This window comes from Periplaneta americana, chromosome 2 (assembly GCF_040183065.1).
Source record: "Periplaneta americana isolate PAMFEO1 chromosome 2, P.americana_PAMFEO1_priV1, whole genome shotgun sequence".
Classification (NCBI taxonomy): Eukaryota; Metazoa; Arthropoda; class Insecta; order Blattodea; family Blattidae; genus Periplaneta; species Periplaneta americana.
The window spans coordinates 47320383-47346171 of record NC_091118.1 but is presented as its reverse complement, the minus strand read 5'-3'; the positions used below and the strand labels follow the sequence as shown (position 1 = coordinate 47346171).

General features: G+C 33.7%; 1 protein-coding gene across 2 annotated transcripts in view; it reads left to right on the top strand.

Moving 5' to 3' along the window:
- Nucleotides 1-25789, top strand: part of alpha-Cat (catenin alpha) — an 87608-nt gene that overhangs the window by 22249 nt on the left and 39570 nt on the right. Inside the window, exons 8-13 of one of the 2 annotated variants that reach the window (XM_069816765.1) lie at nt 9492-9607; nt 11376-11493; nt 13520-13769; nt 16519-16719; nt 17258-17409; nt 21192-21261. In XM_069816765.1, coding sequence (XP_069672866.1) covers nt 9492-9607; nt 11376-11493; nt 13520-13769; nt 16519-16719; nt 17258-17409; nt 21192-21261 — 907 coding nt within the window. Of the gene's footprint in view, nt 1-9491; nt 9608-11375; nt 11494-13519; nt 13770-16518; nt 16720-17257; nt 17410-21191; nt 21262-22556; nt 22630-25789 lie in introns of both variants that reach the window. The other variant, XM_069816758.1, reaches the window with a different exon arrangement.

Sequence of the window (25789 nt, the reverse complement as noted above, 5' to 3'; positions counted from 1 at the left end):
TGTTTTAGCTTAATTTATTCTTTGAATCACAATTCAGATATGGGAGAAGACTTCTTGTTAGAGCTATGAATTTTAATTGAAGGAATTTATTTTATATTCAGTGGGATAAGTAAGAAACCTATTATACAGGGTCTCACAGAGAAATGTGCGAATATAAACAGTTGTTTATTGGCCCAAGAATTTGTATTTTCAAAATGTGATCGTGATCATAATCTGCCATTTATTTTTTGAAAAGGATGTCCTTCAAGTGACCTCCATTCACGCACAAACTCTCTTCACATCTCTAGCTTATGTCATGCTTAGAATGGTGCAGCATATCCTATGGAACATAGATGATTTCACAACGGATATTTGCCTTTAACTTTTCAATATCTTGTAGGTGATCTTGATATGTACAACACTTTTCAAGTATCCCCACAAAAAAAATTCCTCGGCTGGACCCTGTGTACGGATAGAAGTAATATTATTCTCAGAGAACATCAGAAATTAATTTTTGCTTTATTAACTTGAAATAATTTTATGATATTTTTGCAATTTCGCAAAAATTAAATCTTGTATGCATATACTTAGTTATACCATTTTCCACTTGAGTCTTCGTTACCGATCTCGTTTCATACAATCTGCAGTTTATGACTAGATATCAAGATATTACTCTGTCTGTTGGAAGATGCTTACTGCATGTTTTTTATTCCATTCATTGCCATCCTTCTCTCCTTCTGTCCACAATTTCATCTTTCGTCTTTTCCTTTTGCTTTACTTGATTTCCTTAATTTGTTTCCTGCTTACTTATGAATCTTCACTTTATATCATTTTTCTTTCTTTTCACTCTCTTAGTTTAGCAGAAGTTGTACCAGTATATTAGCACAATATCATTGCTAAAATCTACGATATAAAAATTTATGTAGCAAAGCCTGTCTAGATAAGGATCCAGAGCAAAATATTTTATAGAGTTCTTGTTTTCATTAAAAAAAAAGACTACTTACTGTATTGTAGAAAACAGAAATACGGAGTAAAATAGTGTGCGTGTGTGTGCGTGCGCGGGCAGGTGGGTGTGCTTTCGGCCTCAACATTAAATATGGAGACCAAGAAAGAGATTATGAGATCTGGATATGCTTAGCCTGAACACAAAGAAAGAAATAGTGACATCTGACTCTATCTTTAACTGTAGCATTGACGTACTTAGGCTAAGAAAGTCTGAATATGGTTTTTGGCCTGAATATAGATATATATATATATTTACAAAAAGAAAAATATAGTGAGATCTGAATATGCTTTTAGCCTGAAAATTGAAATTAATGTATGTGTAGGGTAAGTAGCCTATAGTCTATTTTCAGAAGATTTTTTAAAATTATTTCTGCTCTTTGAATGAGAATAATGCAACTTAATATTCGTGATGTTTGTAGCCTAGGACAAGGCTTTTGGTTTTAGCTCTGAATTCCTGAACAACATATAACATTGAGTGACAAAAGTTTTGTATTTTGAAACAGAAACTTATAGTTTGATGGGTGTAATCTAATTTGAGCAAAACGTCTTTGTAATATGGTATTTACGATTTTCATCATTTAGTGCCTTTCTACATGATGAAGTCTTCGTTCAGCATTTTGACATCATTAGGTAATGCACGAATTCCCTTATTTTCTGACTAATGGGGTTGTACATAATAGAAGAGTTCTTTAAAGAGTCCATTTTGACAACATGTGTTTAGTATATTGTTTCTGTTAAATTTTTATTTACAAGCTCAGAAAGAAAGCATGTGTTAGTTCATTATTAGTGAATAGTTAAGGGAATAATTTGTGATTTGAATATAATTGAAAGCTTTGATTTTTATTATATTTTTCCTCTGTTTCTTTTCTCCCGGCCTAAACCAGTTACAAGCAGCGAGGGGAGGGAAGCGCGGGGTAAATATGAACCCCAGTGTGTTACAAGTGTGTGCTTGCATTTCTGGACTGTCAACATCCAGGTTCAGGAATGTGGGAACATTTTGATTTCTAAATTTATTTGAACTGTGTTTATTCAAGAGTGAAAAAGTACATTTTCCTCTGTCTAAACTTTTTCGTTTCTCAGGTGTTCATTGAATTTCATTCCGTAATATCTCTTCATATAATCACTTTCCTCTCTTTCATTATTAAAAAGTGAAATGTTTCATTTTATGCCGAAGTTATAAATTGAATGTCAAAATTGTGGGTAATTCTTGTTATGTAGTGATTACTGTTCTCGTTTCTGGACCCAAGAATCGATAGTTGAAATCTGACCAAGCAAGAGAAGTAAAACCAAAGGTTCCATACTACATAATAGTACATTATGCAACGAGCCTATAATGGTAGTAATTAAGACGCGAGTATGTTTATGAAATGAGCGCAAGTGAGTTTCATAATTTTCATACCAGCGTCTTAATTACCATTATAGGCAAGTTTCATACGACTTTTTATGCTCGACCATATTTCTAACTTGAAATTATTCATAAGTGTTCATGTTATTCTTATCTGACTCGGGAGCGGAACTGACCTTGTGCAATATCTCGTAAATTGTGAGATGTGCGCAGACGCGAAAGTATTGATTTTTTCCGAGAAAGAAATGTCATTGACCTTGATATAATCTAGAGAGTAAAATAAACATTAATCTTGATATAACCTTGAAATTGATTTAGACATTGAAAAACGAGATGACAAATTTAATTTATTTGAATATTATTTACAATTAACGCTAATTATTATAGCAACAGAACATAACCTGCGACAGTATTGGATTTCCAGCCTCTGTGACGTTTCGTTAGTTGTCTTTTGATTGCATATCTGAGAATAATCGATACTTGCGCTTTCATATTGCTACAATGTTTTTTCTGATTGGTGGAACATCTGAACTTTAATGAATAGGTGTATTTTAATGAGGTCCGTTAAAGGGCTGCTACCAGGTGTATAATTACTACATTTCGGCATGGTCGAGCATAAAAAAATTAAGACCAAAAATTACAAGATTGTATTCCTCACCATTTAAGTTTCCTGCTTTGTGATGTGTCTCTTCGCCATTGCCTCAGTTGAGACTATATGTCTCTCATGTCATAAGACTGCAGAGGCCTGTGACAACAAGGCAGAAAGGAAATTGACAGATTGGGATGTAGAAAACTTTTGAAGACCGCATAATTTATGGCTCTTAAAATGAGACTTCCATTACAACATTATTCAGATTTAAACAGCAGTTCACATAATATAATTGGTCAGATTTATCTCCACTGGGTATACTGTGCTAGTGCAAAGTCATATGTTAACCGTTGTACAGAATTACTCTCTGAACATTTTGAACAATGAAATTTCTATATTTTAATACCTCTTGAGTAAAATTTAATTTTTAAAAAGTTTTTTTTACAGTTTTTACCCAGTAAGTTAAAAATAAAAATGTTAACCCATTAGATTGCTGGTTGTATGTAAGTAAGTTTGTTTGGCAGAGGGAAAGTATTTGTTGTCAGATATACTTGTTTAGAAGTTCTAAATGTTCGCACATTCCTAGAATGAATAGTCACTTACTGTTACCATCACTTACACTGTTTGGTCTCTTCCATGTATGCACCCCATTGCACCCCTGTGTTGTACGTGTGAGATTGTTTAATTTCTTTTTATGTTACTAGTTGAAGTTTGTGCTGTCGTCTTGTCTGGAGTCTTCTTCTTACAACACAGATTTTTAATTCATAAAAATACTTGCAAAGATTCTGCCATGAACTTCTCTCTAAAAAGATAACTTTGATGTGCTAACACTGTATGAACCAAATGCTGTTATTTGTATTTACAGTTCTGCCCAGAATGATTTTAAACACACTTTAATGTAACTGAATTATAAAAAATTTAGTGAAGTCCTCTGTTTCTTTCTTGTTCTAAATTTTCTAAAAAGTATGATTTAGTAGAAATAATTTTGCTTGAAGAATGAGAATATTCTATTGTTCTCTGTAACTACTGTAGAGTTTTCGAGAACTTAATTCGCCAAAATAATATGTACATACCTTAAGTAATTCTGTTTGTTGGCATTTTTCTTAACAGAGGGCTTATGGAGTGTATTTAAATTTATACAGACTTGCTGTAGCTATAGTATAGTTTCTATTTTCAGAAGATATAATTATCTTCTCCCTTTTATAAGCTACTGAATTCCCTTTGGTTTTTTAAAATACAATTCCCTGCCTATTTTTGCTGATTTTACTTATTCATACTGTTCAACATTTGACACATGAACATTAAAACTTAATGCAAAATTCAGTGACAAGGAAATATGGATGTTTATTGTGGTTAATTGAATAGACATTTAATTTAATTTATATATCTTCTCACCATTCGTGAACTGCCACAAGGGACAAAGAGTACTTAACCATAGAAATTTTTACAAGTTCATGAAAAACCATTGATTTTTGTTTTAACAATGAAATTCCTACAAATAACTTCCTGCAAATAATTTTTTTTTTGAGATTAGTGAAAATATACCTATTTTTAGAAAGGTAAGTGTTACAAAAAAAGTAAAGAATGCTACTGAACTTAGTTTGATTTCGAATATAGGTGATTCTTCAGGAGAGCAATTGATCCTTTCAATGCAGCTAAGGTTACAATCGGAATAATAGATGTAGGTATTCCAAGCCTCTTAAACACATCTTTCATGAAGAGAGTAGCGGTACCTTCTTGCTCCGATTACTTCAAGCTCTTTTAGCTGGTATTTTTTGAGGTAATAGGGAATGGTAGGATTGTAGATATTCTTTTTTTCATTATCCACTTCTGCTGGCTGTTCCTCATCCGTTTCACATTTACTCGATATAAATTCCTTGTAGTAATAGGGCTCTTTCTCACTAAGGGATCAATTGCTCAATTTTACAATTGATCCGTGCAACTTTTCATGAAGCATTGTTTTAAATGGGAACATTCACACGAGGTGACTGCAGTAGCTGAGATCATCAGCAGTCACCCACTACCACAACCACACATTACAAAATCTGGCTGACTGGAGGCAAGGCTTTGTGTTAAATGACAGCTTTCACATTACGTGACTGTTGTGACTGACCATTGCATCCCTCAGTTCTCAAGTCAGTTTCTTCAGATAGCATTCAAGTAGTGTTGTTCTTTTGTTTGTGTAGCAAGTGAGTTGTTCAAATCTAATATAGATATAATTTACCTGGTAAATAAAACCACGTTGTATGCAGTATTAATGCTGAATATAATGAAGTAGGAAAGAATATCATTGTGAAGTTTAATTAAAGTTAATTTTTTTAAATTGAACTCAGCACTGAAAATATCTGCTTTTTCTGTTATTAGTTAACAGTTTAAAAAAATCGTAGTCATTTTTTTGATAGACTTGTAAAATTGCGTGTGTTGTGGAAAAGTTTAACATGTAATTCGAGATTGAATGTACTTAAGTATCGTTTTTTGCTCTTCCTTGCAGTATAAATTGAAATAGAGTTCTGTGCATAGAAGAACACCTTTCACCCTTTATTTATTGTAATCTTTTCATTATGTGTGGGAGCATCTGAGCTGTGTTTGAAAACAGAGGACAAAAGGGTATCCAAAATTATATATTGACTAATTTTCTGACATAGATGGAAGTAGTCCAAACTAAACCTTTTTAAAATAATGAAAAACAATTTGCCAGTTTTTTTTCCTTTTCTTTCTTTCTTTCTTTCTTTCTTTATTTTTTCTCTAATTTCTTTCTTTCTTTAATATTATTTCTTTCTTTCCTTAATTATTTTTTCTTTTCTCTATATTTCTTTCGTCTTAACTTTCTTTCCTTCTCTCTCTCCTCTCTCTCTCTCTCTCTCTCTCTCTCTCCCCCCCCCCTTTCCCTTTTTTTCTTTTCCATATTCTTTCCTTTTCTTTTCCATTCCCTTTCCATTTTCCTATCTTTCTTACTGTCTTCTTTCATTTTGCTTTCTCCTCATATCAGTCCTTCATTTCTTTTATTTTCTTTGTTTCTTTTTCCTTCCATTCTTTCTCTTTTCGTTTTTTCCCTTTTGTTTTCTTTCTCTCTTTTCTTCCCTTTTATCTTTTTCTTTTTTTCTTTTCATCGTCCTTTTTTCTTTGTTTTTGTTCTTTCGTTTCTTTCTTTCTCCCTTTTTTTCGTTCTTTTTCTTTCTTTCTCTTTCTTTTTTCTTTCTTTCTCTACCAGTACCATTGAAATGCATACAGCAGAAAGATAGAACTTCCAGTTTTTCTTGACCTTGGCACTAGAAGGTGATATAGTTATCACACTCTGACTACTTTTTACCTCATGGGAAGATTCACTACTTAATTACATAATAAACTGAATGAACTCCATAGTCTTTCTGGAACGCAAGCTCTTCTGTAGTTTGTAGTCTGTCACTATTGACAGAGCTAATTTAGCTCCAAAACACTAGTTAGATCAGAAACCAAAATAAATGTTATTTCACTTTCAGCAGAGCTTGTGAATAGAAGTGAAGTTATTTTGTTGACATTTTTTATATTAAGGAAATTTATTCTTCTCCATTGGCGGGTAAAGTGTATGATTTCAGGTTTCTGGAAGTGTTAACAATCAACAAAGTATCTAACTCTTCATCATTAAAGACTAACTTTGACGCTACTTGTCTCTAAACTATAAGTAACTGATGCTGTGTTCAGTAAGTATACACGTGTGTGTGTGTGTGTTTGGTTTCTGTGACTTGCTATAGGAATCATATGTGAATGCCTCTTTGTGTTGCACTTTTGTGAACAAACCGTCTTTGTCCAGAACCAAGTTTCTTTGTTACTGTTGAACATACACTTACTGTTTCTCTTCTGACACTTACAATGTTGTCTTTAGATGTCTTGGTGATGCCTCAAGAACGGAGAAGGCTTTCCTATAATACACAGTTGTGATATGTGTACAGTATTGTATTCTTACACAGATAGCCTGTGATTCTTCCAGAGTTGCACCGCTTCCTATGTACAACTAGCATTTCTTTCTTGACATTCTTTTATTGTTATAGAGCCCTACTAGTAAAAGTGGAAGATTTTGGTTATAAAGTTAGCGTGTTAGAGGAGAGAAATGATTGTTACTACAATTTACTGCTGTTTCTGCTTCGTATGTTATTTTTTTTTCTAAGTGCATTTTAATGCATCTTTTGGACAGATAGTTCCCCTGATTCATGAATAGGGACTATCTGTTACCAAGTGACGTTAGAATATCAGAAGGCAAATGGTTTAAGACCACAAGTCTGGTGTCATTTCAGTGTAGTGGTGAATGTTAATGATAATATTCGTAGAATGAAATACGTTAATTTTCCAATAAACCAAAATCATCTGCTGCCACTTATAAGACAGATGAAACCTGTACACTGTATGCTAAGCAGAGGGTATTTAAACACATGGCTGTAGTATTATGATTGTAGTGTTGTGTGAGTGGTTGGTTTAGTGTTGTCACATGTTGAAAATGTGGTGGTAACCATACTGTAGAGCTTGCAGATGTAGCTAGGATGTAATAAATTTAACAAACATGGCTCCAATTATGTTTATGTTTAACATTTGAAACATGTAACTTAGATTTCAGTATTAATCAAATGAAACACATTGAAGCTTCATGGATGGTTGACTTTCTTTTAGAGATAACAAGAAAAATATGTATCTGTTGTAAATTAACTTACGATATAGGTATTGTATTTGGACAATCTTAGTTGATATTTTACGTAGAGGAAATGGTTATTTTTTTTAAAAGACACAGAACTTCCAATACGTTCAGCTTACAGCTCATACAATAAGTCTTTGATATAATATGTTTTAAGATATAATGACCGCTTATGAAACTAATGTTACAATAATGTGATTCATTATGGAAAACGCAAATCCAGGCAAATCTTACTCCTCCTCCAATTTGAGTACTTTTATTTTCTGACTTGTGTTTTTAAAAAATTACTACAACTGACATAATTAGACTTAAAACATTTGTGAATTTTTATTAATAAACTTACAATATTGATTAGATTTTGCATTGCTAAGAGTTTGTACTGTTTACTTGGTATTAGCAACTGAATACGTTGTTAAATAGCTCTCTAAATTGTTCTGTGATTTTAAAGTTTACGAAATAAAATTCGTAGCCATCAGCATTCGTAACTGTTCTTCACCTTCTTGACAAAATTGACGAGACAGTCTTTTGTAACGGTTTAAATTTTAAAGAGATTTTAACTATTCAGAAGATGGCTCCAAAACTCTTGATGTTCATAATTTGAGGTATGTCTATTACAATAAAGAAATCTGACATCGTATTCTCATATTAACAGCAAGAAACTAATAGTATTTCCAGATTTTGTTTCTGTAAAGACTAGTTTACATGATGACACTAGGTTTCGCAACTGGTTTTTATTTGTATGTGCATACGTGAAATGTAGTGGTGACACTGAGTTACGACACTAGAAAGCTTTGGCTGCTTTCAGCTTTTCGTGAAATGAAACTTGTAGTTTCGAGGTTAAACACGTTCTGATCTGTGGATTGATTTACAAAATGAAGTGAGGAAGTAAAGAAATTATTAAGTGTCTTGATTTATATGCAGTACAAACGTGTTTGTGGGGTTTCATTGGTTCAGACATTAAAAATAAGCAAAAAATTTAACTGTTCCAAAGTCAATCTTAAATGATTATGATAACTTTTGGGATCTTCTACAACTATCTCTTTTAATAAGGTTGCAGAACATCCTAAATGTGATCTTCTCTTTATCCATGCCCTAGTTCAGACTATATTCTTTCTTCTTTTCTAATTTTTAAAACATCGCTGCTACTACTGTAGCATTTAAATGAATAGCAGTGAATAAAAGTACAAAAGTTGTCATGAAACTACAGTAGGCTATACACAAATGTCTCCAAGTAAAGAGCTTCCTATGTAATTACTTCCATGAAATCAGTTTCAGAAAATTAGTTGGGAAACCTAGTGTCATGTAAACTTAGCTTAATTAATAATAATAAAAATAACGTTTCTACTTAAAATTTACTTAAGAAAGATCCTCTTGGAAACACAGCACCACAGAATAATGAGAAATAGCTTTCCTGGCAACTGCACAAAATGTGAAAGAAAGACTAATGAGAATTATAATTTGCATTATTTATGTATGTACGTTTACCTATAAATATATTTCTGTAAATAAATACATACAAAAGCTATTTAAAAATAAGGTACTGGTACTAGGTCCATGGAAGTAATACTTCCCCTGTTTTAATTTAAATGTATAACATAATAATGATGATAATCCGTCATCTGATAATGAAAATAAATCTGAAATTTATTTAATTTTTACATATTGAGCCATCACTTCAAAGCAATATTAATAAAGATATTTTTTCTCTCGTAATGTTTAAAAGTATGCCAAGTCAAGATGGTTCAGAGTGAAACAAAAAATCCGCAGGAAATAAACTTCTAGCTGTAATTCTCGATTACTCTTCTTTTGTCTTTTTATTTTTGAAATTTTAAACATTATAATGCTAAACAAATGTCGAAGTTCTGTGTGGTTGTATTGAATGAACTCTAAATGGTTGCTCTGTTGTGCAGATGGGAACTAAAGAGCAGAGTGAAGGTTTGGAACGAGCTCTGGATCACATGTGCCGCAAAACACGTGATCTGCGGCGCCAACTGAGGAAAGCAGTTGTTGACCATGTTTCTGACAGGTGGGTATTGCATTTCACAAACAAGCAGATGTTTGTTCTGCTCACTAATTAACGTATTTTCTATTTTATAAGGTTCTTGTATTCCTGTAGTTGCTTTATTTTACTAGGTTTACTAGGTTTTAAGTAGTTAATGCTGTAATGGCTGCAGTGATTAGAGTTACTAATATGTAAAAATGCTTAACAGAGAATTAAATACAGTGCGTCTTTGCTGTCCTGTCTGCAATGATTAACCAGCTACTTGCTGGTGGAAGGCCGCACTTCTGCTGCTAAGACGACATGTATGCTGACGCAGCTAGTCAAGACCATTTCCATTCTTATCAACACTACGAAGACTAGAAATAAAACAGTTTATCTGTAACTTGGCCTTTGGCAGTATTCGTTTAGTTGAGATAGAGAACAAATCATTTCGTCCTGGTAAACAGATATTCATTAAGGAAACATATTTACATATACAATAAAAAGAATAAAAAATCGTGCGCTTCAACGAGACGAAAGTTCAGACATAAATTTCCTGATAGGCAGTACCACCTAGAAAAACATTATTATTTAATACATTCAACGAAACAGGTTCTGTAAATGATAGAAAAAGACTACAAAAGTGCTATGTTCTTACAGAGGAAAAACTGGATGAAATTGTTGTGGAATTAGAGCGTAGCCTATGCAAGTCTCTCAGACGTTTAGCACAGCAGACGGGGATTTCTGAAGCATCTGTGGGAGTGGCAACAAAATTATTGAAAACCATACAGAATTCCATCGTGTCATGAATTACAGCCCCAAGATTGCAATTTCGGGCTTAATTTTTGTAATTAGGTAAATACATAGAAAAGGTAAGTAATGAAGAACTTGATCCCCGATCGATCTTTTTTTATGATGAAGTTTGATTTCATCTGCATGAACATGCAGTATCACAGAATGACAGATATTGATCATCAGAGAACTAGATGTTGTGCATGAAGCTCCGTTGTATATTTTAACGAGTTAAGTTGCACGAGCACGCTTGCCATCTCAGCAGCAGAAACACTGTCTCCCACCGGGCACACGGCCAGTCAATCATTGTGGGCATGATGGTGAAGATGCACTGTAGTAGAAAAAATTCTCATCAAATGCAGAAAAACACTGACAAAAATCTAGTCACTAAAATAAATTCTCACCAATCCACATATTGGAAAATAACACACTTCATTTACAGTGGACTTCATATATAACCAACATATTGTTGAGAAGTAAGTGTATTGTAATTTATAACATAACTAAAACCAATTCATTCCATCGTTATTAACGAATAATTGTAACAGAAAGATAGAAAAGAAACATGTCTTCGTCATTATAATATCAGACAAAACATTAGCTCAACTGCAAGGGAGATGAAAGAGTGCAGGCATGGAGTGGTACAAGAATCGCTTTATTACGAGGTATCATTCTGAAGCTGAAGATATATTATTACAAGATTAGCAAATTGATAATTTTGGTAACAATTACGCTGAGACAAGAGGAGAAGCACTAGTGACTTAATTGTAAAGTGCCACCATTCATCTTAATAATTTTTCTTATTTACTCATGTTTACATCTCATCACTATTCTCTGAGTTTCAAATCTTTTTTTTTTTTCCTCCATCTCCCTCTTCTCATGTTCATAGTTATTGATTTCATACACATGTGACTGAAGTTCCTTTTGATAAATGAAATTTCTAATTCCTTTTATATGAGGATAGACTGAAATTAGTCAGCTGGGTAGATAGGTAAATTAAAGCATTCTTTTTGTTCTGCAGCTTCCTGGAGACAAATGTTCCTCTGTTGGTGTTAATTGAAGCTGCTAAAGCAGGCAATGAGAAAGAAGTGGAGGAGTATGCACTGGTCTTCACTGAACATGCCAACAAACTTGTGGAGGTGAGTGATAAGTACATGTATTTTCTTCCACTCTTCTGGTTTTATATATAATGTCCGAGTTATGACTCAGCTGACAACTTCTCACCAAAGGAGACTGGAGACAGAGTCTGTAAGATTAGTGATTAGTCTCAGTCCATGTCCACAGCATGTCTAACTTTGGGAATGTAATGAATGCCCTCAACAACCATTATTTTTCATGTTAGGAAAAAAGAACCATACTGATTGCAGATTTGTCACATAACCTCCTGAGTCCTGAGACATTTGTTGTTTTATTTTTAAAGTTCAGTATAATTCTACACTTATAAGAAAGTCACTAACATGAGGAGAAATGCTGAAAAAATTCTGCAGGTTACAGTTAAGGCACCAATACAAGTATATTATACTATACTTCGTGTCTCTGCACATAACATCTTATATCATAATCATGAAGTATGGTATAGTATACTAGACTCTCAGGACGCAGGATAGGAATTCTTTCATCTTCACTAAGACATCAAAGTCGTATGGGTTTGTATTTGGAGAATATGGTTGATTTTCAATGATTTTTCGTCGTCATTATCTCAAAATGATGTCAGATTATCTTGAACAAATCTAATTCATCACACTGTAGCGAAATGTAGGTACCTATCATGCCACTGTCTGGTAGGATAATACTTGGGCAGTGCAAACCTCTCCCAAAGATATTGTCAGCAATCTTCAGCATTGCATATTTGCGACAACTCTTTTTTTATGTTCAGTAGACATTTCTTTAAAGCAATTCTCTTTGCTGACATAACATCACTGCCTCATAGGTTCGTGTAATGATGCCAAAACTTTGTCTGTCTGTGCATCTGACTGCCACACAAGCTATTAAAGTACCATTACACGGGATCCGGATCATTCGCCACAAATTTTTCGCCACTAGAACGATTCATAACACATTACAATTTTGTTACTGGATGATCCATAACACATTATAATTTTGTTTCTGGGCGATTCGTATCACATGATATTTTCATATAACAATACGTAGTTGGAGACAACAGCCCCTTTTCCCACCGAACATATGGAACTGCTATGATAAGACCTTAATGTAATTACCAAAAACAACAAACTGTGAGGCTTGGCATAGGCGACTCAACCTTTTAATGGGAAAAGCGCACCCCTCACTATATCATCTTCGGGCACTCCTTCTGAGAGAGATGGCAGAAATCAGCGTGGTAATAGAATGGCAAGTGGCATATCTCCACCCAAGAAAAGAAGAAATACATTGACTTAGATAAAAGAATTCAGAGAATTGTTGAAAAATATGGGGAGTACAATGATGATATATTGAGCCACTTACGGTCTCTTGGACATAACGTAGCAGGGCATTTTTTACTTTTATATTATATTGAAAACATAATAAAATTAATAAAAATTTTAAGATTACAATATTTATTCATTCATATTGGCAGCAAGTAATACTGCGACCAAGTTGTCATTGTAACGAACATATCACATGTTACGAAAAAATACTTGTGACCAAAGTTTCATTGTGACGAACTGCCAGTGACTAAACTAGCCGGTGACGAAACGTCCTAGACCCCCATTACACATCTAATGTTTCTTTGTTGCAGTATGAAAGTGTTACCATTACTTTCATTCCAGCCCTCGTCATATAAAAATAAATATTTAATTTTCTCTTCAATTTATTTATCTTTGTGTGTGTGTTGTGATCTGGAAAATATGAAAATTATTAAAATTTAGATGGTAATCAAATTTAACGAGTTCATATAGCAAATGACGTTTGGGCTTGCAAAAATTATGAAAGTTGTAGATGACAGTAATTGAAGCTCCACTGTATAAGAACCACGAAATAATGTTTTCGTACATAGAGCTCTGAGGTTTTAGGAGCAGTCTGATGGTCACTTGTCGCACATAACTTCGTTCCATTTCTGGGATTTAGAAGAAAATATGAGATAAAGTCGAAAGTAATGTGTTTCAGCTTTGAATCTGGTGCTGTGTGTGTTGTGATTACTGAGAAATGTGCTGTCTCATTTCACAGGTAGCTAACTTAGCATGCAGCATGTCTGGTAATGAAGATGGAGTGAAGATGGTGAGATATGCTGCTGCCCAGATCGAGAACCTTTGTCCACAAGTGATAAATGCTGCTCGTATCCTGGCTGCACGACCCCGCTCCAAAGTGGCCCAAGAAAATATGGATGTGTTCCGTGATGCTTGGGAGAACCAAGTTCGTATTCTCACGGAAGCTGTGGATGACATTACCACAATTGATGATTTCTTAGCTGTGTCAGGTAAGCTACATTTGTTACTTCAGGTTTCAGTTATTGATTCTTGAGATTACTATTATTTTTTCTGAAATAAGACTTATCTTATTTATTTAACTCCAGCATGTAACACAATATGCATCTGGATTTAATACAGAGTAAAACAAAAGGTGAACACAAATGCAGAAGAATTAAAACAAATGACATTAGAGACAATTGAAGAACGATATCCAGCAACATGGCTACACATATAAATAGATGATTCCTTGTAGACAGAACAGATAAAGCAGAAGCAGGAATACACTTTTTTCACACTATATAACAGTAGGGCACATAGGCAGAGAGAGAACCGTTTCCTTGGAGGGGCAAAGCTAAACCATAGAATCCCCATATAATGGGGTTATGGAGGACAACATTTACCTCCTCCCCCGTTATAGCTTGACTGTGGTACAGTATATCGGAATATGATCATTTAATAAAGGTATTTTCAGTGTTACATCCATATCCGCTTCTGTTGAGACTTGACTTGTTTATTATATATATAAATAGAATCATTCAAGATTGGCGACAGACACGATATGGATTTATTCCAATTAATCGAAATTTGCAGCTTGATGCTTTACTTTTCGCTGATGATTTAGTTCTCATGGCATCAACTGAAGATGATTTACAATATTCAGTACACAATTTAAATAAGGTCAGTGAAAAATATAACATGGAAATTAATATTGAAAAATCGAAAATCATGTCATTTTGTGGGAAATTCTCTGTACCAAGCAAAATCTGTTTGAATAATAAAATAATAGAAAGAGTAAATACCTTCACTTATCTTGGCTATACACTATCACCTTATGATGAAGTAGATATTGCTGAAAAAATATGTAAATATAATAAAACAATGGGGATCATTAATAAAATCATGAAACCCTCACTAGTACAAAGACACACAAGAATAGGCTTGTATAAAACCTTAGCACAGCCAGTATTAAGCTATGGTAGCGAAGCGTGGACTGTGAAGAATAAAGATGTCAGTAGAATAACAGCAAGTGAGATGAGGTTTATGAGAGCAACAGCTGGATATACTCGCCGGGATCATAAAAAAAATGAGGACCTAATGCAAGAACTTCAAATAGAACCCATTATGCAGTTCATCAGCAAATATCAACTGCAGTGGAAGGGTCATCTCGAACGAATGAATCGATGCAGAATTCCAAAAGCACTGCTTCATTACCATCCATATGGCAAAAGATCTCTAGGCTGTCCAAAGAAGAGATGGACTGAAAATTCTAGTTTGAGACCGTAACAGGCCACTTGGCCTAATACTTGTTAGGAAGATGATGATGATGATGATGATGATGATGATGATGATGACATCCATATCCGCAATGTTTCGGACCGAGTTGTTTAGGGCTTGAACTGTAGGTCTACTACAAATTAGAATAGGGCATAATTTAAAACAATCTCCCTCTTTTTCTCTCTCGTAGGTACAGAAACACATGCATACATCAATAAAACTACGTAACAGTGCTAACAGAAACTTTTTTGTATGAGCTTACCTTCCTGAAGATATCATATGAAATGTAAACTCTAATTATTTTATTTAATCTCGTCTTTAAGTTTACACATTATATACCAGGATCACTTTTCTTTTTTCTGCATTGTTGTGCAGTATGTTATTCATATTTCTCCAAGTGGCGGCCTGAACACCTGCAGACTTGTAACACATGAGTATAGGCTGTTACAAAAGAAACATTATAGTGCTTCCATTCCTCAAATGAGATATAGAAATTCTTAAACATTCAGAAATTTAAAATAAATATTATAGTCCAGATGCATTATCTGCAGACATTAATTCGTCAATTTAAGCACAGAAACTTATTCATAGACAAAAGGAAAAAAGATCTTTTGAATTCAATATTTTCTAACGTTAATAGAAAAAAAAAAAAGAGTTCAGACAAGTTTGGGGAGGACAGTGCCACCCCATGCCCCCCCCCCCCACATTATTCCGCCTATGGGCCACAATAAAACCAATTTTGATGCAGAAACAGAAGCTATACGTTTTGTCCCAGAACATCTCATAATCAGTCAAGAAGAGTTCACCAACGCCATCATTCTGTTAGACTCAAAAGCATCTACAATTAATAACATCAAACAATAATCCTGCCAAAAAAAAGCAGCAGTAGAAGTAAGAAAAGTAATTAGAATATTGGAAAAAGAAAATACACATCTATGATTCCCTCATATGATTGTGTACTGTAACAGTACTGCAGATTCGTTGGTAAAAAGGAACAAAACTGCAAAAACAAAATAAAATTCTCAGTCATCACTTTCAACAATACTTAAAACAAGAGCAGAAACAGAAATACTCAAAAACACACTCAAGAACCACAAGGAAAAAATATGGGCATTAAAACATGGGAAACCAACTCTCTCTCTCTCTCTCTCTCTCTCTCTCTCTGTGCGCATGCGTGCATGTGTATCCACATGTAGCATACATTTAGGCACTCATGTTTACTGTACATATGCAATGCGTTTTATCTTGAACTTAGTAAAATAAAGCGGCCCTTTTTTTTCTGGGTTTGTACATGATTAAGCTGAACTGATGATTGGTAAAATTTCTATGGTAGTCGAATTTAATAGTATTAAATTGTAAATGAGAATTAGTAGAAACAAGAGTAATCAAAGCTTTGCTGTGTAAGGAATTAAAATCAGTTAGTGTAAAGAAACCCAAAGTTGTATCATAATTGCCAATTTTTGTTTATGTTTCATATTTCAGAGAATCACATTCTGGAAGATGTGAATAAGTGTGTGTTGGCCCTCCAGGAAGGCGATGCTGACACACTTGACAGAACAGCAGGTGCTATTCGTGGAAGGTCTTCGAGAGTGTGTAATGTGGTTGGAGCAGAGATGGATAACTACGAGCCAGGAATTTACACCGAACGAGTACTTGAAGCAGTCAAAGTGCTGAGGGATCAAGGTATGAAATTGAATATGGCAAATTCCTGCAATTATCCGAACATTTTAATACTTTTTATATAGTAATAGCTCTGTATTTATGTTGAAAAATACTTTTCAGTGGGATATATTCTGATTGTTTATTTGCATATAATATATTGTCTGGGGAATTATGTCTTACTTTCTTATTATACTCGTATGCTGCATGAACAAAAAATACTATGATAGAAACAGTGCATCCAAATAAAAGTGGATTATTTCTTAAATTTTTATTTTATTCCATTTATTTTATTTTATTTTATTTATTTATTATTCAGTCTGCTTTAAAAAAAACTGAAAGTTAGTATTTATAAAACAGTTATATTGCCAGTTGTTCTATATGAGAAAGTATAAGTCATGTTGCAATGCTGACTTTTTTAACTCACACTGAACACTGATGATGATTATTATTATCTGGCAGTTTTTTTCGCTATTTTATCTGTTTTAATTCAAATTGTATAAAGTGATGAAACTTTAATGCCTACGTCGTCTTGTGTAACGTAAGTCTTCTGTTTTTGCAGTTATGCCCAATTTTGCTCAGCGTGTGGAAGTGGCAGTAGATGCTCTGTCTTCCAATCCACCGAAAGATGTAGACGAGAATGAATTCATTGATGCATCCAGACTTGTTTATGATGGTGTGAGGGAAATTCGTCGTGCTGTTCTTATGAACAGGGTATGTAAAAGAGAGTTTATATGTCTCATTTCCAGTAAAATTGCACAGTCTTTTTTTCTGAGGAGTTACAAATACAATATTAACATCATATTTGCTAAAAAGTTTTAAATTGTCTTGAAGAATATTTCAGGAACAATAAAGATGGTTTCCCCAAGTAAATGACATCCCACAAATATGATAACATGTTAATATAAAATATATGACGATTATTTATAAAAATAATCGATGTTCTATATTTTCCAAAAGGTTGAACATTGTCTTAAATAATCCCAGAGTAGACAAAGTCTGAAGCAGATAGATATTTTATGCATAACGTATTGCACAACAGTAATATGCAATGTGATTCGTTGTTACTAAGCAACATGTGATTATACCATGTGCATGTAGGGTTTGTGGGCTTTTCATCCACCATCTTTTGTCCACAACTTGTTTCGTCCATTACCTTTCGTTCACCTTCTTTTGTCCACAACCGATTGGTCTATACAATTTACGTCCATCCACATCTTTTATGTCCATAATCTTTCGTCTATCTTAGATTGCATATTTGTGTTTCCCACCTACAATAAAATACAACACAAGGTATTGTCATCATTGTCGTCTGTTTCTTAGATACGTTCCATTTTCCTTTGGATATTAAAAAGTAGGAATATACTGTATATCTTCTCTATTTTGGATATTAAAAATTATGGCAGAGGTTGTATATGCACGTCGGTGGCAACCAATGTTACATTATAATACTCAATTGTTGGGAGGACACACGTAGTCCGTGCACCATTAAGTCAGACATACGTCGATAATCATGAATGCATCAGGGAAATGGTTACACGGTATGAAGACTACAAGAATGGCGGCTGGCTGGAAACATATCTGAGAGTAATTTCATATAGATTAAAAATAAAAAATTAATCAACCCTGATGAAGATCTTCAGGAAGAAGAAAATGATTACTAATCATGTTTAGAATACAAACAGCATTTACATCAACAACACATATAAATTTAAATAAATTACATTTTCACCGAATGAAATATGTTTCATGTCATCTATTTTTTTGCCATAGTGTACGAAATAGTCAGTGGACGAAAACATAATGGACGAAACATGAAAATGGGCTAAGTGGTCAGTGGACAAAATTTAATGGACAAATCATGAAATGGACAAATGTGTCGGTATACAAAAGAAAAAGTGGACGAAATGTAGTGGACCAAAGCCCTTGTAACGGCATGTAGTATAGTTTGTTAACACAGTAGAACTCCGATTATCCATCACTCTATTAACTGATTGGCAGATTATCCGTCTGTCATTCTCTCTCTCTCTCTTTTTTTTTTGCTGCAGAAAAAATATTGAGTACTGTACATCATATTAGTACGTATTTTTTCTAGACAGTGTTATTACAAGCCTTTGTCCTTACACAGTATGATCAACTTTTGAATGACCTGTCTAACTTCTCTGCAAAACGTCTCCCACAAGTGCCAAAAGAAAACTTGTTGTGCTAAGTATCGAAGAAAAGTGCAAATAATTCAGGGTTTTGAAAAAGAGGAACTGATTCATCTCACATCAGAATACGAGATTGGAGTTACAACTGTGCGAGATTTAATTAAAAAAAAAAAAAACAAGGATGAAGTTTAGAATTACTTAAATCTGTAACATGAGACTTATACTTTTCCTATCTTTCCACACAGCTTTCATAGGGAGTTTTCTTGACCCTTAAAAACACGACATTGATAATTAGACTTAAATTAGTTAGCTTCTGATGCACTACCTAACATGTTAAAACACATGACCACGGAGAAAATTACAAAACTGCAGTTTGCATTTAATTTATGAAAGTCATTTATAGTATGGATTATCTGATTTTTTCGATTAATCGTTCAGCACACCCACTTCACTATCATGGATAATAGAGGTTCTACTATAATAGCATTAGTTGTTAACCATAAAATACTGAAAGTTTGGTTTAGATTCTCATCTGTTTGGTCTGAAAGTTATATACAGTGCGAACCATAAGTAATGTCATTAATTTAGGGGGTTATTCTTTTAGATATTTCAAACAAAAGAGTTTAGTACAGTTTTGCTCATTTTTGCTTCCTTTTCGAGATAAAAATTGTTTTATATGAAATTTTTCATAGCTTATTTTGGGAAAGCCATTGATTGAATTCCCAATATGCTCAGTCAATTTGAGAGAGCAGGGTATTATCATAATAAATAATTGAAAGAATTTTAGTTTTGTCCTTTAAATGTGCAGAAATTTGTTCTGTAAAGGAATTCTTTAATGTACATTTGTTCGGATCAAAGTTCTGCACATTTAAAGGACAAATCATTTATTATCATAAAACAATGCTCTCTTAAGTGGTTAGGTACAGCTTATACCAGTAAAATTTTGAAAATATTCAACATTTTTTTCTTCCATTACTGTATGTTGTACAATAATGAAAATTAGTATGTGTAAAACACTTCCTTCTGCTATATGAAAAAAATATATATATATTTTTAGATTAAAAAAAATTACTTTTTTTTTTTTTTTTTTTTCAAAATTCAGTTCACTGTGCAGTGATGAAGCGTTTCTCACATAACTCAAAAACTATCCAACATTCTGTGATTACATTTTTTATGTGTATTTATGAATGTCATATTTACAATATGATGCAAGATCACTTCTCTACCTTTGATAGATTGTCTGATAAAAAATAAATTCATTTTAAAAAATGGTCAAAAATAAGTATTTTCTTCTAACACAAAATAAAAAAATATGTAATTTATTAAGGAATATAGTTGAGCATGATATTGCAAACATGAGTTTCAGCAATAAAATAAAAAAGAGAGAACATGAAAAAGTTTTTGAGTTAGGAGGGAAATGCTTAATCACTGCACAGTGAACTACCACCATTTTGAATTTTGAAAAAAAAAATTTTTTTTTATCGTAAAAATATTTTTTTCGTATAGCAGAAAGACAGTGTTTTATACATACCAATTTTCATTATTGTACAAGATACAATAATGGAGGAAAAATATGTTGAATATTTTCAAAATTTTACTGCTGTAAGCTGTACTTAACCCCTTAAATTGACAGAGCATATTGGCAATTCAGTCAATGGCTTTCCCAAAACATGCTATGCAATGTTTCATATAAAACAATTTTTATCTCGAAAAGGAAGCAAAAACGAGCAAAATTGTATTAAACTTTTTTGTTTGAAATATCTCAAAGAATAGCCTCCTAAATTAATGACATTACTTATGGTTCATTCTGTACAACTTATGCCATTCTCTCATATTACTGTTACTTGCACGTTTGTAAATTAATGTGCTGCTGTCATCAATTAAACCCTGTTCCATATTGTCATGAGAGTTTCACCAGACAATGTTCATCTATCTTGATACAGATATGAGAGTTACAGTGTTGTTCGAGGAGGGTATTCAATTTGCCTTGGCAATTTTATTCATCCTCGTATATTTCATAACTAAGAGTTCAGGGTACTGGGAATGAACAAACAAACGTGATTACATCAATTAAGGATTGTTTTTATACAGTATCTAAGAATGGCCTTTAACTATCTTAAGGTAATTTGTTAGGTGAGACAAATTCTGTACCACAAATTAAATAGTATGTTGTAAATTCAACATTTTCCTGGAAATAGCTGTTAACAGATACGGAATAGAACATTTTCAAATGAAGGATATATTGAGCATTTAAACTTAAATTTGGAATCATGGAAAGAAATTTGTTTTGTAGCAGAGAATACTGAAGTTTGGTAGACTAATTGTCACCATTGTTTCTCTCTTCAGACGGATGAGGAACTCGACCCCGAAGATGTTGAGTTCGATGAACATTACACCATAGAAACAAGGAGCAAATGTAAGAGTATAGCTCGTCCCCGTTTTGATCTAGAAGCTCAATGAGGTAGAATTTGCTTTCTTGTCCATGCATTGGAAGAAAATATAAGAAAAAAGTTTGAAATTATGGCAGTAATTCTTTTAAAAAACTCGAATTAAAGCAAAGCGACAGAACTTTTATTTACTATTGCATTATTATCTCTCTAATGTTTTGATTGGGTGCATTAATTTTTTTTTAGGATACTCTTCGTGTAATGAGATATACCAGTATTGCTTCCAGATTATGGCTTCTCCATAGCAGTGGTTATTATATTTTGTGCTCGACCATGCCGAAATGTAGTAATTATACACCTGGTAGCAGTCCTTTAATGCATGTCATTAAAGTACACCTACTCATTAAAATACAGGTCTTCAGCCAATCACAAGTCAGCTTTGTACAGTTATATCGATTATTCTCGGATATGCAATCGACAGACAATTAGCGAAAAGTCACGGAGGCTGGAAATCCAATACTGTCGCAGAAGGTTATGTTCTGTTACTATAATAATTAGCGTTAATTGTAAATAATATTCAAATAAATTCAATTTGTCATCTCGTTTTTCAATTCTAAATCAATTTCCAGGTTATATCAGACTAATGTTCATTCTTATTCTGTGCCAAGGTGAATGACATTTGGCCTCGGAAAAAATTCAATACTTTCGCGTCTGCGCACTCTCACAATTCAGGTCAGTTCGCACATAACCATAAAAAGACCTAATTTTCAATACTTTCAAGTTAGAAATATGGTCGAGCATAAAAAGTCGTATGAAACTTGCCTATAATGGTAATTAAGACGCTCATATGAAAATTATGAAACTCGCTTGCGCTCGTTTCATAAACAATCATACTTGCGTCTTAATTACTACCATTATAGGCTCGTTGCATAATGTACTATTCTGTTACATCGAAGATTCACAGGTTTAATATGAACAAAGAGTGATCCAGTTTTTTAAGAGCGATAAAAATAAAATGGTGGGTATTTTGTACTGAAGATAACATGGCAAATAAAAAATCACTGTGAGAATTATGTATCAGTGGGATCTTTAATTATTATGAGTGTTTACATGCTCAGAAGGTGTTTCAATTGGACTTCTTCCTTTTCCAGTGTAAAAAATAAAAATCTCCCCTTGTTAGTTTACCTTATCTGGAGATAGTAGGAACTAACCCATTTTATGCCCATCACATACGACAGACACTGGAAGTCATGGACAGAGCATATTGGTACCTCATTGTGCTGAATTTAGTCACCTAGCAGTAAGATTTGTGCATGTTTTTCAGATTTCAGAAGACTTAGACACAGATACTGAATTTGAGCCTGCAGAAGACCAGACTTACTCTACCAGCAGCAGACGTAAGATTGTTTAAACTCCACTGTCATTGTTGCTTAAAATATTTGCATATTTAGTTTAAGACGTACAGGAAAATATTAAGTTTTGGACATACGTCCTCTCATTTATATGGATGAAAGGAAATTTTGGTAATCAAGATTATGAATAGGCAGATGGGACTGCTTATAACTGGCCTGAGGAGAAACTTCTTGTGAGCCAGAATCTGCATTTCCTGTCTCCCTAACAGCAGTTAACATAATGTTGTATGGTTAGCAGTGTTAGAGTCACTGAAGAACTTATGGAGGCAGCATAAATGGCCCATTTGATTGACTTAAGTGCACATGATGTGGTACATGATATATATTTCGTCACTGCATTTCTTACATGTAATTGTGAACCTCATTTTCACATATATGACTTCATCATTAACAGTCATTACAAATAAAACTTATTTGCAGTACACTTTATTAAAACTATCCTATTTCCACCAGCTATCTCCCCTCTTGCTGCTCAGTCCATCGTCTATTTAGTACTTATCCTACTCTATTCTTGCTATTCATTATTTATTCACTAATTCATATACAGTGAAACTGTAAACTGGGAAACGAGAATGCGGGTGCTTTAGCAAAGAAGGGCAGCACTGCTACTTACAGACCTGTTACTAAATCTACGTATTACTCTGTGAAAAGATTTATTAAATCTACATACTTAGACTTCAACAAACAAAATTTTATACCAGGAAACAATTGGCATTCATACAGTCCTCTCTGTAGATTGAAAACTCAAAAAAGTTTCATATCCATTGTTCAAGAATTAAAACAGAAAATCAATATCCCGAATTTAAAAGAAAACTTACAAATTAAACCAAACCCTTTAACTCTATTAAATATAGAATATAATCTAAATTTAACAGAAGAAATACTGAAATCAGAAGTAAACACTGAAATACTGAAACAATTGTCTTTAGAGACAATTAATATTGGGTACCTCCACAAAACTGGCTTCATTTATACACCGACGGATCCTTGATCTCCAGAGAACAAGGTGCCGGTGCAGGTGTTACGTGCTGTCTCTTCTCACTTTATAGATCACTTGGATATGGAACAACAAGTTTTGATGGAGAAATCATTGCAATAAGTGAAAGTCTCAGGAATCTTCTATGCCACATCAATAAATTTAGGAATGCGGTTATAGACTCCAAAGCAGCTATTCTATCAATCGTCTCTAAACACACCTTCATCTCAAACAGCAGAAATAACTAAAATGCTCTCTCAATTAATATCACTCAATAAAAGAATTGTATTCCAATGGATACCATCCCATTGTGGAATCCTGGGAAACGAGAATGTGGATGCTTTAGCAAAGAAGGGCAACACTGCTACTTACAGACCTGTTACTAAATCTATGTATTACTCTGTGAAGAGATTTATTAAATCTACATACTTAGACTTCAACAAACAAAATTTGATAACTCAATCCCAAGGGAAAAAATGGAACTCTCTGCGTCAAAATCCACAGTTAATTCCAGATTTACCACGAAAATCGTCTGTAGCTGCATTTAGATTGGCAACAGGCCATGATTGTTTGGCTAAACACCTGCATAGAATTGGAATATATCAGTCCCCTAACTGCCCATTGTGCAACTCAAACCAAGAAATGGATTCGGAACACCTCAAAATCTGTGCTTCATTGGCTGGTCATGATAATATCTTTGAAAAATATTGGAGTGCAAGAGGTCAAATGACTTTATTGTCAAACGCCTGGCATTAGAAAACAACAACAACAACAAAATTTTATAACACAATCTCAAGGGAAAAAATGGAACTCTCTGCATCATAATCCACAGTTAATTCCCGATTTACCACGAAAATCTTCTGTAGCTGCATTTAGATTGGCAGCAGGCCATGATTGTTTGGCCAAACACCTGCATAGAATTGGAATATATCAGTCCCCTAACTGCCCATTGTGCAACTGAAACCAAGAAATGGATTCGGAACACTTCAAAATCTGTGCTTCATTGGCTGGCCATGATAATACCTTTGAAAAATATTGGAGTGCAAGAGGTCAAATGACTTTATTGTCAAACGCCTGGCATTAGAAAACGACAACATATACAGTGAAACTTCCCAATAGTGGACACCGCCGGGGAAAAATTAAATGTCCGCTATTGAGAAGTGTCCACTATTTAGAAAATCGTTAGTATGTATACAGTATATTAAAATTTCTCATACATATTCAATACTATATTTTATGGTACAGTATAGTAGACAGTGAGATTGTTTACAGTATTCATCCAGAGAGAAATCGTACCAGTAAATGTTTTGTAAATGAAATGAACATCACTAACCTTAGTTTTTCCCACATTAAACTTTGTGGCCAGCTCACGAACACTTAATTTCTCCTTCTCGCTATGCTTTACAATATCCATGTTCTCTTTTAGTGACAAACGTTTACGTTTTTGTGACATTTTCTCAACTTGACTAAAACTAAGAAAGTACGGACTGCTCACGTACAGTATCACAACTAACAACTGTGCTGCTTGCTTACCTTCAGTAAAGGACAAGAATGTTCAAATCCACGATAATGATTGTTGCAAAGAATCCCGTTAGAATTCCATTTAATTTACAACCATCTTTTTTTTTTTTTTTTTTTTTTTTTTTTTTCTTTCACGTTGTCCATTATTTGGAAGTTTTAATTGTTGTCGGGAGATACATTTCAGTGTCCGCATCCGTTATTGAGAATGTCCGCTATTTGGAAGAATTTTATCATAAGGGCCAATGTTATTTTGCAGGGGAATTTTAAAATGTCCGCTATTGGGAAGTGTCCGTTAAGGGAAGTTTCACTGTATACCTTACTGTTTATACCAGTTCTATCAACCTCTTCTCCCCCACCAAGTTTTTCACCACTTTCGTTATCCTCATCGACTCAACATTTGACTTAATTCCTCGATTTTTTTTATCCTCATACTTCTAAAATCTTCAATATCCCCAACAGACACTGCATTTGAGTCTTCTAAATTACTTCTTTCAATCTCACCCTTATTATTATCACTTCCCAACTTCTGGATTGCTTTTTCCCCATCATTCGTCGTCTTTCCTTTTCCCATGCTCCTTGTTCCACTCATCCTAACATTCAAGTGCTTTCTTAGCAGACTTGCTTTCCTCTTACTCTGCAGTTTAATGC